The sequence below is a fragment of the Taudactylus pleione genome, unplaced genomic scaffold, assembly GCF_031769625.1.
Source record: "Taudactylus pleione unplaced genomic scaffold, aTauple2 ptg000458l, whole genome shotgun sequence".
In the NCBI taxonomy this organism is placed as follows: Eukaryota; Metazoa; Chordata; class Amphibia; order Anura; family Myobatrachidae; genus Taudactylus; species Taudactylus pleione.
This window is the reverse complement of record NW_028284860.1, coordinates 1579994-1592475: the sequence shown is the minus strand read 5'-3', so window position 1 is coordinate 1592475 and position 12482 is coordinate 1579994. Positions and strand designations below refer to the sequence as shown.

Genomic DNA, 12482 nt, shown 5'->3' with positions numbered 1-12482 from the left:
GGTGGTGGTGAAGCACCTCTGGGGACCCTGCTAGCAGTAAGAGGTTGTCCAGGTATGGTAACAGGCGGATCCCCTGCAGCCGCAGATGGGCTGCCATTACCGTCATGACCTTTGTAAACACCCGAGGTGCAGTTGCAAGGCCAAACGGCAAAGATTGAAACTGGAAATGTTGTTGTGACACAGCAAACCTTAGAAAACGCTGGTGAGTTGAAACAATCGGAATATGCAGGTATGCATCCTGAATATCCAGGGATACCATAAAATCCCCAGGTTCCATAGTCAGTATAATTGATGTAGGGTTTCCATCCTGAACTTGGTTACCCTGAGGAATTTGTTCAGGGACCGGAGATTGAGAATAGGACAGTAAGAACAGTTTGGTTTCTGGACTAGAAAAAGGCTGGAATAATAACCAGTTCCCCTTTGGGACAACGGAACCGGTACAATGACCCCTGCCTGCAGTATGGATTGTACCACCTCTTGAATAGCCAAAGCCCCCTCCGAGTTTTTTGGAAGTTTTGTGCAAAAAAATTGATGGAGTGGCCTTCTGTGGAAGGAGAGGGCGTACCCCAGAGAGACCACTTCTCTCATCCAGGAATCCATGGTAGTCTGACACCAGTACTGGGCAAACTGAAGAAGTGGGTCTCCCACCCTGGGATCCCCCAGGAGGAGGCCCGTCCCGTCAAGCGGAGGGCTTGTCATCAGGCTTGGCAGCTGAACGTCTGGTACTCCAAGGCTGCTTCTAAGGCCTGGCAGATTGCTTGGTGGTGGATGGCCTGGGAAAGGACTGAGTCCTAGCCTTACCTGTCTGGGCCCCCGAAGAGGCTGAGCAGAAGGCAGACACACCAACTTAGCTGCTGCTAAGGTATTCACAATCTTGTCCAAATCACAGCCAAACAAGACTAAACCGTCATAAGGCAAACACTCCAACCCCTTCTTGGATTCCGCATCAGCCCTCCAAGAACGGAGCCACAGAGAGCAGCGAGCCGCAATGACCGCCGAAGAAATCCTGGCACTTAGTAAGCCAATATCCAATGCTGCCTCAGCTGTTCTCTGGTAGCAATTGGTGCTAAGGATGTTTCCAGTCTGTTAGCCCAACATTCCATGGCCTGAGCCACCCAGCAAATGGCCATAGCTGGACTGCATGTAGCCCCCGAAAGGGAAGAAACAGATTTAAAGGCAGACCTCAACCTTCCTATCTGTAGAATCCTTCAGCGAAGACATGGAAGGCATAGGTAGCGTTGCGCTTTTTACCAAGCGCGTGACATGGGAATCCACCGCCGGTGGATTCTCCCACTTTGTAAAGTAATTCTCAGCAAAAGGATAAGCAGAGACTAGACGCTTCTGCGGCTGATAACAATTCCCATGCTACCTCCAAGTAATTCACCAGTTGGTCAAACAACGGGAATATAGCCTCAGCCACCTTTTCTTCCATGAAATATGCATGCCTAGACTTAGGCGCAGGAGGCTCATCCTCCTCAATGATCAGGGCTGCCTTCACAGTCTGTATCAGACCTGGAATAATGGGATTTTGGTACCTACCGGTAAATCCTTTTCTCTGATTCCACAGGGGACACTGGAGGTGCTTACGCTGGGTATAGAGGCGTGGATAGCTGGAGCTGGCACTTTAAAATTTAGAAGTGTGGAGCTCCTCCTCCTCTATGCCCCACCAGCCCTCAGTTTAGAAAATGAAGACCAAGAGGAGGTGGAGAACAAGCGGAGTGAAAGGGAGAGAAGAACACACAATAACTGAATCATACAACATACAGAACAAAACCGAACAGGCAGGCATAGAGCGCAGAGGTGGGCGTCCAGTGTCCCCTGTGGAATCAGAGAAAAGGATTTACCGGTAGGTACCAAAATCCCATTTTCTCTTTCATCCACTAGGGGACACTGTAGGTGCTTACGCTGGGGACGTCCCAAAGTTATCCACACGGACGGGAGTGCTCTGCGGCGCCTGTAGAACAAGGCGGCCAAAACAGGACGCCGAAGAGGCAAAAGCATCAAATTTGTAAAACTTGACAAACGTGTGAACTGAAGACCAAGTGGCCGCCCGGCACAATTGTGACGTAGATGCTCCTCTACCGGCCGCCCATGACACACCCACAGAACATGTGGAATGAGCCGAAATTGACGAAGGAGGCCGACGGTTAGCACTAACATAAGCTTGATGAATAGTCAGCCGGATCCAACGTGCTAAAGTCTGCTTAGACGCAAGCCAACCCCTCCGAACCGCATCATACAGGACAAAAAGCGACTCAGACTTTCGAAGGGAAGCAGTCCTGTCAACATAGATGCGGAGAGCCCTAACTACATCCAAGGTAGAAGAACCAGAGTCCTCCACCAACGATGGTACCACAATAGGCTGATTGCTATGGAAAGCCGACACGACCTTAGGAAGGAAAGCGGCTATCGTCCGGAGTTCCGCTCTATCCGCATGAAACACTAGGTAAGGAGGTTTATAGGAAAGAGCCCCCAATTCCGAAACCCTACGAGCCGAAGCGAGAGCCAGGAGGATGACCGTCTTCCAAGATAGGTACTGAAGATCAACCTCCTCCAAAAGGTTCAAACATGGCCGACTGAAGGAACAGAAGAACTAGATTAAGATCCCAAGGATCAATTGGATGTACAAAAGGAGGTTGCACGCGCAAGACCCCTTGAAGAAACGTCTGCACCTCAGGAATGAGGGCCAGTTTCCTTTGAAAGAAAATGGATAGGGCAGAAACCTGCACCTTTAAGGTTCCCAGATGAAGGCCAGAATCCAGACCCGTCTGAAGGAAAAGCAGAAACCGGGATAAGCGAAAGGTCCTAGACGGAAGATCCCGACTGGAACACCATGAGATAAGCGCGCCAGACGCGATGATAATGCGCAGCCGAAACTGGCTTCCTGGCGCGTAGCATGGTGGGAATAACCGCGTCTGGGATACCCCTACGTCTTAGGATATCGGTTTCAAGAGCCACCCCGTTAAACATAGCTGCGCTAAGTTGGGGTGTATGAAAGGGCCCTGCTGTAGAAGATCCGGGCGCAGAGGAAGGGGCCACGGATCGTCTGATAATAGGGACCGAAGGTCCGAGAACCAACTTCTCCGAGGCCAGTTCAGGGCCACGAGAATTACCGAGGCTGACTCCTGTTTTATTCTTTTTAGAAGACGAGGAAGAAGTGGAATCGGAGGGAAAAGGTAAACGAAGTCGTAGGTCCACGGACTTGTCAGAGCGTCTACTGCTTCTGCCTGCAGATCTCGAGTTCTTGACACGTATACTGGAAGCTGACGATTCAATCGTGACGCCATGAGATCCACCTGAGGACATCCCCATCGACGTATCAGCGCGTTTAACATGTCCCCGGAATGGACATCCTGTCGACTTAGGTGATCCGCTTCCCAGTTGTCCACACCCGAAATGAATACCGCTGACAGGATTATCGACTGATTCTCGGCCCACCGGAGGATCAGAGTTACCTCTCGCATAGCCATGCGACTCAGAGTCCCTCCTTGGCGGTTGATGTAAGAGACAGCCGTCGCGTTGTCGGACTGAACTCTTACCGGACGAGCCTTTAGCAACTCTGTTGCCTCTAACAGAGCATTGTAAATCGCTCTGAGTTCCAACACATTTATGGGCCACTTCTGTTCTAGAGGGGACCATCGACCCTGAAAGTGATAATCGAGGACTACTGCGCCCCATCCTCGAAGGCTGGCATCCGTGGTTATGATGATCCAGTCCCACATGCCGAACCGTTTTCCCGCTAACAGAGTGCTGGATTGTGTCCACCAAAGAAGGGCTACTCTGGTAACCGGGCTCAGACGGATCTGTCGATGTAGGAACAGATGAGACCCTGACCCCTGTGCTAACAGGTCCAGCTGAAACACCCTGGAGTGGAACCGGCCGAACTGTAGTGCCTCGAAAGCAGCTACCATTTTCCCCAAGAGACGCAGACAAAGAAGCATTGACACAGTCTTTGTTTTGAGGACCAGCTGAACTAACAGTCAGATATCCTTGGCCTTGTCTGTCGGAAGAAAAATCCTCCGAGATTTCGTATCCAATATCATGCCCAGAAATAAAAGTTTCTGGGACGGACTGAGATTCGACTTCTTGAAGTTGATTATCCAACCATGTTGGATTAGAATGTGATATGTCAGTAAGGCATGATCTGATAGAAAAGGCACCGATGGAGCCTTGAGTAACAGATCGTCCAAATAAGGTATTATGTTCACTCCTGATGACTGAAGGAGAGCGATCATGACTGACATGAGTTTGGTGAAGATGCGGGGAGCAGAGGATACCCCGAATGGCAATGCCCGAAATTGATAATGATCCTTCAAAATGGCGAAACGCAGAAAGGCCTGGTGTGGTTCCCAAATGGGAACATGGAGATATGCGTCCTTGATATCCAGGGATAATAGGAACTCCCCTGGTTCCAAGCTCGCTATTACTGACTTTAGAGACTCCATCTTGAAACGATACAACTTCAGATACCGTTTCAAGGACTTTAGGTTTAAGATGGGCCTGACCGAGCCATCCGGCTTGGGTACTACAAACAGGTTTGAGTAAAACCCCATACCTCGTTGAAGTTCCGGAACTGGAACTATCACAGAAGATACTACTAGAGCAGTGTTGGCTAACCTTGACACTCCAGCTGTTGTGGAACTATATATCCCACAGCATGCCCTGCCACAGTTTTAGCATGCCCTAATAGCAAAACAGTAGCAGTGCATGCTGGGTTATGTAGCTCCATAACAGCTGGAGTGTCAAGGTTAGCCAACACTGCACTAGAGACTGGATAGCCTCCTGTAGAACCTTGGCTCTTTCTGCCTGTATTGGCAGACTTGTAGTGAAGAAGCGAGGTGGGGGGGGGGGGGGGGGGAGGTCTCGAAATCTATTCGGTACCCCAGGGTAATTAGTCTTCGGATCCATGGTTCTATGGAAGTTTGGTTCCAAACTCGTTGAAATCTTTGCAGGCGGCCTCCCACTGCAGATGGTCCCAGGTGAGACGGAAGACCGTCATGCCACTTGTTTCTCAGCTGGTTTAGGCTCTGGTCTACGAGCAACAGTGTGTGGACGACCTCTACCTCTGCCACCTCTTGGTTGCGTGGGAACACCTCTGGTCCTACCACGAAAGGAATGTGTCGCCCGAAAGGAATTAAACGAAGGTCCCGTGTAATTTCTTCTGGGAGCCGATGCAGCTGACGGGAGGAAAGAAGATTTACCCCCTGTGGCTTGGGATATCCATTTGTCTAATTCCGGCCCGAACAGCATGTCACCAGTGAATGGTAGATTTTCCACCGCACGCTTGGATTCTGCGTCAGCTTGCCAAGCGCGTAGCCAGAGGGCTCTGCGGGCCGAAATCGCCGAAGCAGATATGCGAGCACTAATCTGACTGATATCCTTTGAAGCTTCTCCCATGTAAACTGCAGATTTACGGATGTGGTCTGCTAGTAAACATAACTCTACTCTGGAATTACCTGAGTCCAATCCTGTAATCAATTGATCGGCCCAGGAAACCACCGCCTTGTTAACCCAAGCGGTAACAAGTGTGGGCCTGAGTTGAGCACCCGCTGCTGTATAAATAGATCTTAACGTTGTCTCCAACTTACGATCCAACGGATCTTTTAGAACTGTAGCTCCCGGTACTGGGAGTGCTGTTTTCTTTGAGAGATGGGAGACAGACGCATCTACTGGAGGAGGGGTTTCCCACTTCTCCATCATGGATGAAGGAAAAGGGTAACTAGATGAAAACCGGCGCGGAATCTGGAACCTCTTATCCGGCTGTTTCCAAGCTACCGAGAGCTGTTGCTGAAGTTGCTGCGAGAACGGAAAAACTGCAGAGCTCTTCGGTTGTTCGTTAAATAATTCATAATGGAGGAATTATGGCCCTGATTCAGAGCCGGACGCTCTGACCAGAGCACTCGCTTTGAATCAGGGCCCACCTCCATTAAAATGGAGCATCCTCCTGGACGCTCGTATAGCTGTGGGTCACCACCCACAGCATATACGAGCGTCCAACAAGATGGTTGCGATGGTCAAGACCATCGCGACCCTCGGACTTGCGAGTGAAACCCTGTGGTCATCACTAGTGATGTCAGTGGGGTCGGCTTCAGACGGTAGGCGTTCCCATAGGAACGCCTCCGTCTGGCAGGCACGCCCCCGGAACGCCCACCAAAGGGGGCGTGCTGTCCATCAACATCGACAGCACGCCCACTTTGGTGCGAGACCCGGAGCGATGGAAAGTCCTTCGCTCGCCGGGTCTCGCGCATGCGCATGACGGAGCTCCCTCCGTCGTGCGCATGCACAGTGGGGACCATCGACCCACTTGCGAGCGTACTGCCGCTCGCGAGTGGGTCTGAATGACCCCCTATATCCTCAGGTAAATTCAGAGTCTTTCTGACCGCCAAAATGAAAGATTCCACCCCGGGAGAGGTGGACTCTAACTCCTGAGGGTTGTCGTCCTGTAACGCAACCTCCAATTCCCCTTCTTCGGTATCCTCCATAGTAAGGAATTCTTCCTCCGACTCCTCTGACTGGAGAACAGTCGTCAGAGTACGCTTCGGTCTCTGGTAGGAAGTGGAGGGTGCGGATGCCGCTGTGTCCATAACCTGTACCAAGGTGTCTAGAGACTTAGTTAGCCCCGCCACCCAGGGAGGTTGAGACTTACGTGCCTCAGCTAACTCTGACGTTAAGTCTGACATAATGCCTACCATGTCAGCGGCCCACGGCGGAGCAACTGAGTCAGGAATAGCCATCGGTGGATCAATTGTTATACACGCATCACATAACGTGGACCCAGTGGCATGCGGCTTAGAAAGTTTGTGGTTACACTTAGAACAGACAAACATCTTTTGAGCCGCTTTTGTTTTGTTTGACATGGATAAACAACAGTCACCCAGACACACAGCAGTGATGAGAAATAAAACAGAAGGCTGGTTGGGACACAGAGGAAAAGGTACCCCCTCCCACAGATTAGATTCCCTGCACGACACCCCAGTGTTACTCATAGCCTCTTGCCAGGGATGTAGACAGGAGAATCAGCCTTCTGCATGTGCCTGCACACTACCTGTGGTGGAGAGATGCAGGAAAACAACAGGTTAAAACGCGGCTCCAAGCTGCTCTAACAGCCACTGCCGCGTTAATTAGACCAGGGAGCCCGCGCTATTAGGCTCCACCCCCTTTCTTCTCAAGTCCGAGGGACTGTAAAATGGTCACCACGCTGTTATCACCTCCCCCCTGCGCTAGCCCCGCTGAGAAGGAGCCGCTAGTCGCGCTCATCAGCGGGGAGAGGGGAGAAGCATAAATCATTTAGCAGCGCTTATCGCGCTCTCTGCAAGCCAGCGCTGGCAGCGGTGCAGGAGTCGGGGAAAGTGCATGTGATCATACTCACTGCGCTCCCCTCTGGACGGCTCCTCTGTATTAACAACACTCTCCTCACAGCTTCTTCCTGGAGACAGTCTGTGCTGTGTGTGCTGGCGTTTTAGGAGCTGTCAGTAGCTTTTAGTTTAAACACTGCACACACCTTCCATATTAACCCAGGAGGTTAACAGGTCGCCAGGTACCCGGACCCCACCTTTAGAGAGGTGGCGAAGGGTACCTCAAAAACAATGTAAAAGATGTTATAAATAATAAAACAAAAATAAATAAATATGTTAAATAAAAGAAATAAAATAAGTGACTTGCTGGAGCACAGCAGGTTGTGACCAGCTCCGTAGGCACATTTTCTAAACTGAGGGCTGGTGGGGCATAGAGGGGGAGGAGCTCCACACTTCTAAATTTTAAAGTGCCAGCTCCAGCTATCCACGCCTCTATACCCAGCGTAAGCACCTCCAGTGTCCCCTAGTGGATGAAAGAGAAATATATTTTTGACTTGACCCCTGCCTCTTGAGGGGGCTCAGAGTTAGACTCATCCAGGAGCAGACCATCATCAGATGACACATCATCTTCATCCCACAAAGTAGATTGCGACGACAGCATGACCACTTTAGCCGGTCTGCAGACTGGTGCATCACGTTGCCATACCCCAGTCACACCTTGCAATACAGCAGGAACTGTATTAACCAACTGGGGGGGGGGCATCACCTGTGTGGGTGTGCAGATGTTTGCAGCACGTTCTGTGCTGGCAAAAGGTGCTGCTTTTGAAAACCTAACTGTGGAAACACGAGGGCCTGCCAAACGCCCCGCAATGGTTGTCAGTGCTTTTGCAAAGCACTCCCATGGCGGCTCCTGCTGAGTGGCAGGGGCCGCAGAGGGACCTGGAGGGGTATAACACCGCAAACATAACTCCTCAGAGGCTATGTCCCCCGCCCCTAACACTGCTGTACATTTTTTACAGAACAGCTTAGTAGGAGCCAAATTAGACATATCACCCTCAATGCCAGTCATAGTGAAGAGGATACCACTCTTAAAGATGTGACTTAATAAGGTCACAGCCTGCGACTTTAGCCACACCGCACAACACCAGTGCTATGGCTCAGAATAGCAAAAAATGGCTGACAGTTATAGAAAGAGAAACTCAGACAGACAGCGCTAGCATATAGTCGCAGACAAATGCAGAACAACAACAATATCTGCACTTAATGGCACTTACTGGTCAACTACACAGATTTAACATCTAGTAGGACAAAGTGCTACATACACTGACCACCATCAGGAGGAGAGGTATGTAGGTGGACCCGTACTCAGCACCGCCCGCCGAGATCTGCGACAGGAGAAATGGCTGAAGAACTCATAGGGGATGGAGCCGGAAGGAGGAAGCAGTCACAGTCCAGCCAGACCGCGATGGAAAGGCGCTCTGTGCAGCGAGAAGGAGCCAGCTATAAAACAGGGAAGGCTGCCTCCCCTGGCCGGCGATTAACCCCTAGGACGCTGGAGCGTTCCCACAAACTCCAGCCCGCTGTCCCAGACAGCTTTGTGGAAGCGCAGGACTCAGTGCCTGGTTCCACACGCTGTCCCCAGTCCAGGAGGAAAAAGACTGCGATTCGCATACCACCCAACTGTCCCTCTTCCGTTTTTTCTGGGACTGTCCCGCCTGCGGGCCGCAGTGTCCCGCGGTGGGGGGGAAAGTTGGGGAAAGCACAAACCGCTGCCCTGCATAGCAGAGCAGCGGGTGTGCAGGAGGAGAACAGGAGGGTGCGCACGGCATCTGTTCTCTTGTGTACGGGCTGCCCAGCATCTCGGAGAGTGCTGGGCACGCCCCCAAAGTAACGAAAACGGGGGAAGCAGCAAGGCTCCGCCCGGTTTGAATTGGCCCCGCCCCTTTTTCAGAGCCACTCCCCCTTTCCTGCCCTACTTACAACATTCAAATGTTGGGAGGTATGGATTCGGCACGCATCACCGCGGTGCGTGTCGCTTACCTGCTGCCCCGTAGCGTCTGGCCGCAGTCTAGGGATCCTCCGGGGTCCCTGCTAGCCAAGACCCCAGAGATCCCCGGATCAGTACCAGCGTCAGTGAAGTGATGATGCAGCAGTGCGAACTTCCACTGGACTGTCTGTGCTGTCTGCACTAAAAGAATCTTCCAACTTCAGGGGCTGTTAGAAACAGCCCCAGTGCATGTTCAGTGACCCGACTCCAGCCAGGCACCCAACGAAACTGAGGAGCTTCCGGCCCAGGGGCAGGGTGTAGACGGAGACCCGCTGCATCCTGGGAGAAAAATTTACTGCGTAAGGTGCCCGAATGACTCTGCATCACCTATACCCCAAGGTCACCCTTTGGACCTTCTATGGATCCTGAAGTAGAAAGGTTCACATGTAAACACTTTCCTTGTAAATGATCTCAATACCTATTGTAAATGATCTCAATACCTATGACTGTATGTGTCACACACAAAGTAACTTTACAAATAATTTTAAGGAAAAAAAAAAAGAAAGATTACGAAAGAGAATTGTCCCAAGTTTGATCATTTCATTTTACTCCCAGTACAGCTGTATCTGTGTGTAGTGGAATTATTAAGGAATATCTTTTCTGTGTATGTTGAAAACATACCTTTTAAATTTAGATTCATGTGTGCAAAACATATAATATACATAACAATGATGAAAAGGTCTACTGACCACAGCTGATCTCTATAGGTGTGCAAAATGTTGATGCCTTTGCCCTTCATTCCTGATGCCAGCATCTCTCTTGTAGACATAGTAGCCACACCTATTGCCACAGGAGCCCTATACAGCAAGAATAGGTTATTACTCTCCATTGAAGTATGTACTGGTCACAATATATCTGCTAGCTAAAATAATCTGAACCTTACAACTAATATTATTAGTAAAAACACTCACACCCATGGACAGTGTCTGTGGAGGGCAAAGACAACTGTTCAGGAGTTCCCAAGTTAAAAAAAGGTTTTTAGTTGTTTTTTTTATGACTTTTATATTGCGCAGCCAGATTATATGTGTAGATGATGTAGAGGACATGGAAGAACCGAATTCTGGAGGTAGAAACGGAGAAGTGTAGTTCATCAATGATCATCAGTTAGTGTACAGTGCCACACTAGGCAGAGCTTTGTGTGATAAACCATACACATTTATGGCAGTAGTAGCAAAAAGCACTCCGTTAAAGGTTAAGCAAACACTTTAGATTTAAGAAAGTAGCTCTAGGCAAAGTACTATAAAGAGTTGGGAAGAGAGAGATAAGATACCATAGTGACTCCCTAGATTGTGATACAATATAAAAAAATGTCAGATACTGTAGGATTGCTGTAGGCTGTGTCCTGCACAACCTCAGCTTACATAATTCTTACAGTCATACAGCAGTGTTACATACAGTGCATCCGGAAAGTATTCACAGCACTTTGTGTAGAATTTTGAGGACAAAAATGAATTTAATCCATTTGGGAATAAGGCTGTAACATAACAAAATGTGGAAAAGTGAAGCGCTGTGAATACTTTCCGGATGCACTGCAACAGCTCCATACTAACAGCTACAGTGCCTTGCAAAAGTATTCACCTCCCCTTTGTATTTTTCATGTTTTGTTGCCTCACAACCTGGAATTAAAATGGATTGTTTGAAGGCGTGCATTATTTCATTCACAGAATATGCCTACAACTGTGAAGTTGTGTTTTTTTTATATTTGTGAATCAAACAACATTTAGAACATATTTCTTAGTAAATATATTTGTAATGGGGCTATTGTAATGAAATTGTCAACAAATGTCAGCAACAACCCATGCAATCTACACATGCAAAGAAATCAAACCATAGATGTCCATAGAGTAAGTGATATGTAATAATGTGAAATGACACAGTGAAAAAGTATTGAATACATGAAGAAAGTGAGGTGCAAAAAAGCATGGAAAGCCAAGACACCAGCTGAAATCTATCAGTAATTAGAAAGCAATCCTTCCCATTGTCAGTGCAAATTAATATAAGATGGTTCAGTCCCAATTGATGGCCTATAAAAATATGTATCATTACCAAGGTGTCACACAAGAAACATCTCATGATGGGTAAAAGCAAAGCTCTCTCAAGACCTTCGCAATCTTAATGTTGCAAAACACGCTGAAGGCATTGGTTACAGAAGGATTTCTAAACTTCTGAATGTTCCAGTCAGCACTGTTGGGGCCATAATACGGAAGTGGAAAGAACATAATTTCACCATAAACCGGCCACGACCAGGTGCCCCTCGCAAGATTTCTGACAGAGGAGTGAAAAGAATCAGAAGAGTTGCCCAAGAGCCAAGGACCACTTGTGGAGAGCTTCAGAAAGACCTGGAATTAGCAGGTCCAATTGTTTAAAATAAAAAAATAAGTAATGCACTCAACCGCCATGGCCTGTATGCACCCTCACCACGCAAGACTCCATGGCTGAAGAAAAAGGATGTTGAAGCTCGTTTAAAGTTTGGACAAGCCTGTGAAATACTGGGAGAATATAGTGTGGTCGGATTAGACCAAAATGTAACGCTTTGGATGCCATAATACACACTATTTTTGGAGGAGAAATGGCACTGCACATCGCCCCAAAAACACCATACCAACAGTGAAGTTTGGAGTTGGAACATCATGGTGTGATGGCTGTTTTTCAGCATACTGTACTGGCATACTTCATATAATAATTGAAGGAAGGATGAATGGAAAAATGTACCGAGACATTCTTGATAAAAATCTGCTGCCATCTACCAGGATGCTGAAGATGAAATGAGAGTGGACATTTCAGCAAAACAATGATCTCAAACACACAGCCAAGGACACTCAATTAGTTTCAGAGAAAGAAAATAAAGCTGCTAGAATGGCCCAGCCAATCACCTTACTTGAATCCAATTGAAAATCTATGGAAAGAACTGAAGATCAGAGGGGGTCATTCAGACCCGCTCGTGAGCGGCAGTACGCTCGCAAGCGGGTCGATGTTCCCCCACTGCGCATGCGCACGACGGAGGGAGACCCGGCGAGCGACGGGCTCTCCATCGCTCCGAGTCTCGCACCAAAGGGGGCGTGCTGTCGATGTTGATTGACAGCACGCCCCCTTTGGTGGGCGTGCCGGGGGCGTGCCTGCCAGACGGAGGCGTTCCCATG

The 12482-nt window shown here is 49.1% G+C and overlaps 1 protein-coding gene across 5 annotated transcripts in view; it reads right to left on the bottom strand.

Moving 5' to 3' along the window:
- Positions 1-12482, bottom strand: part of EIF2D (eukaryotic translation initiation factor 2D) — a 113787-nt gene that overhangs the window by 58531 nt on the left and 42774 nt on the right. For all 5 annotated transcript variants that reach the window (XM_088448557.1, XM_088448554.1, XM_088448555.1 and 2 more), the window contains one exon: positions 10032-10139. In XM_088448557.1, the coding sequence (XP_088304683.1) occupies positions 10032-10139 (108 nt within the window). The remainder of the gene's footprint in view (positions 1-10031; positions 10140-12482) is intronic.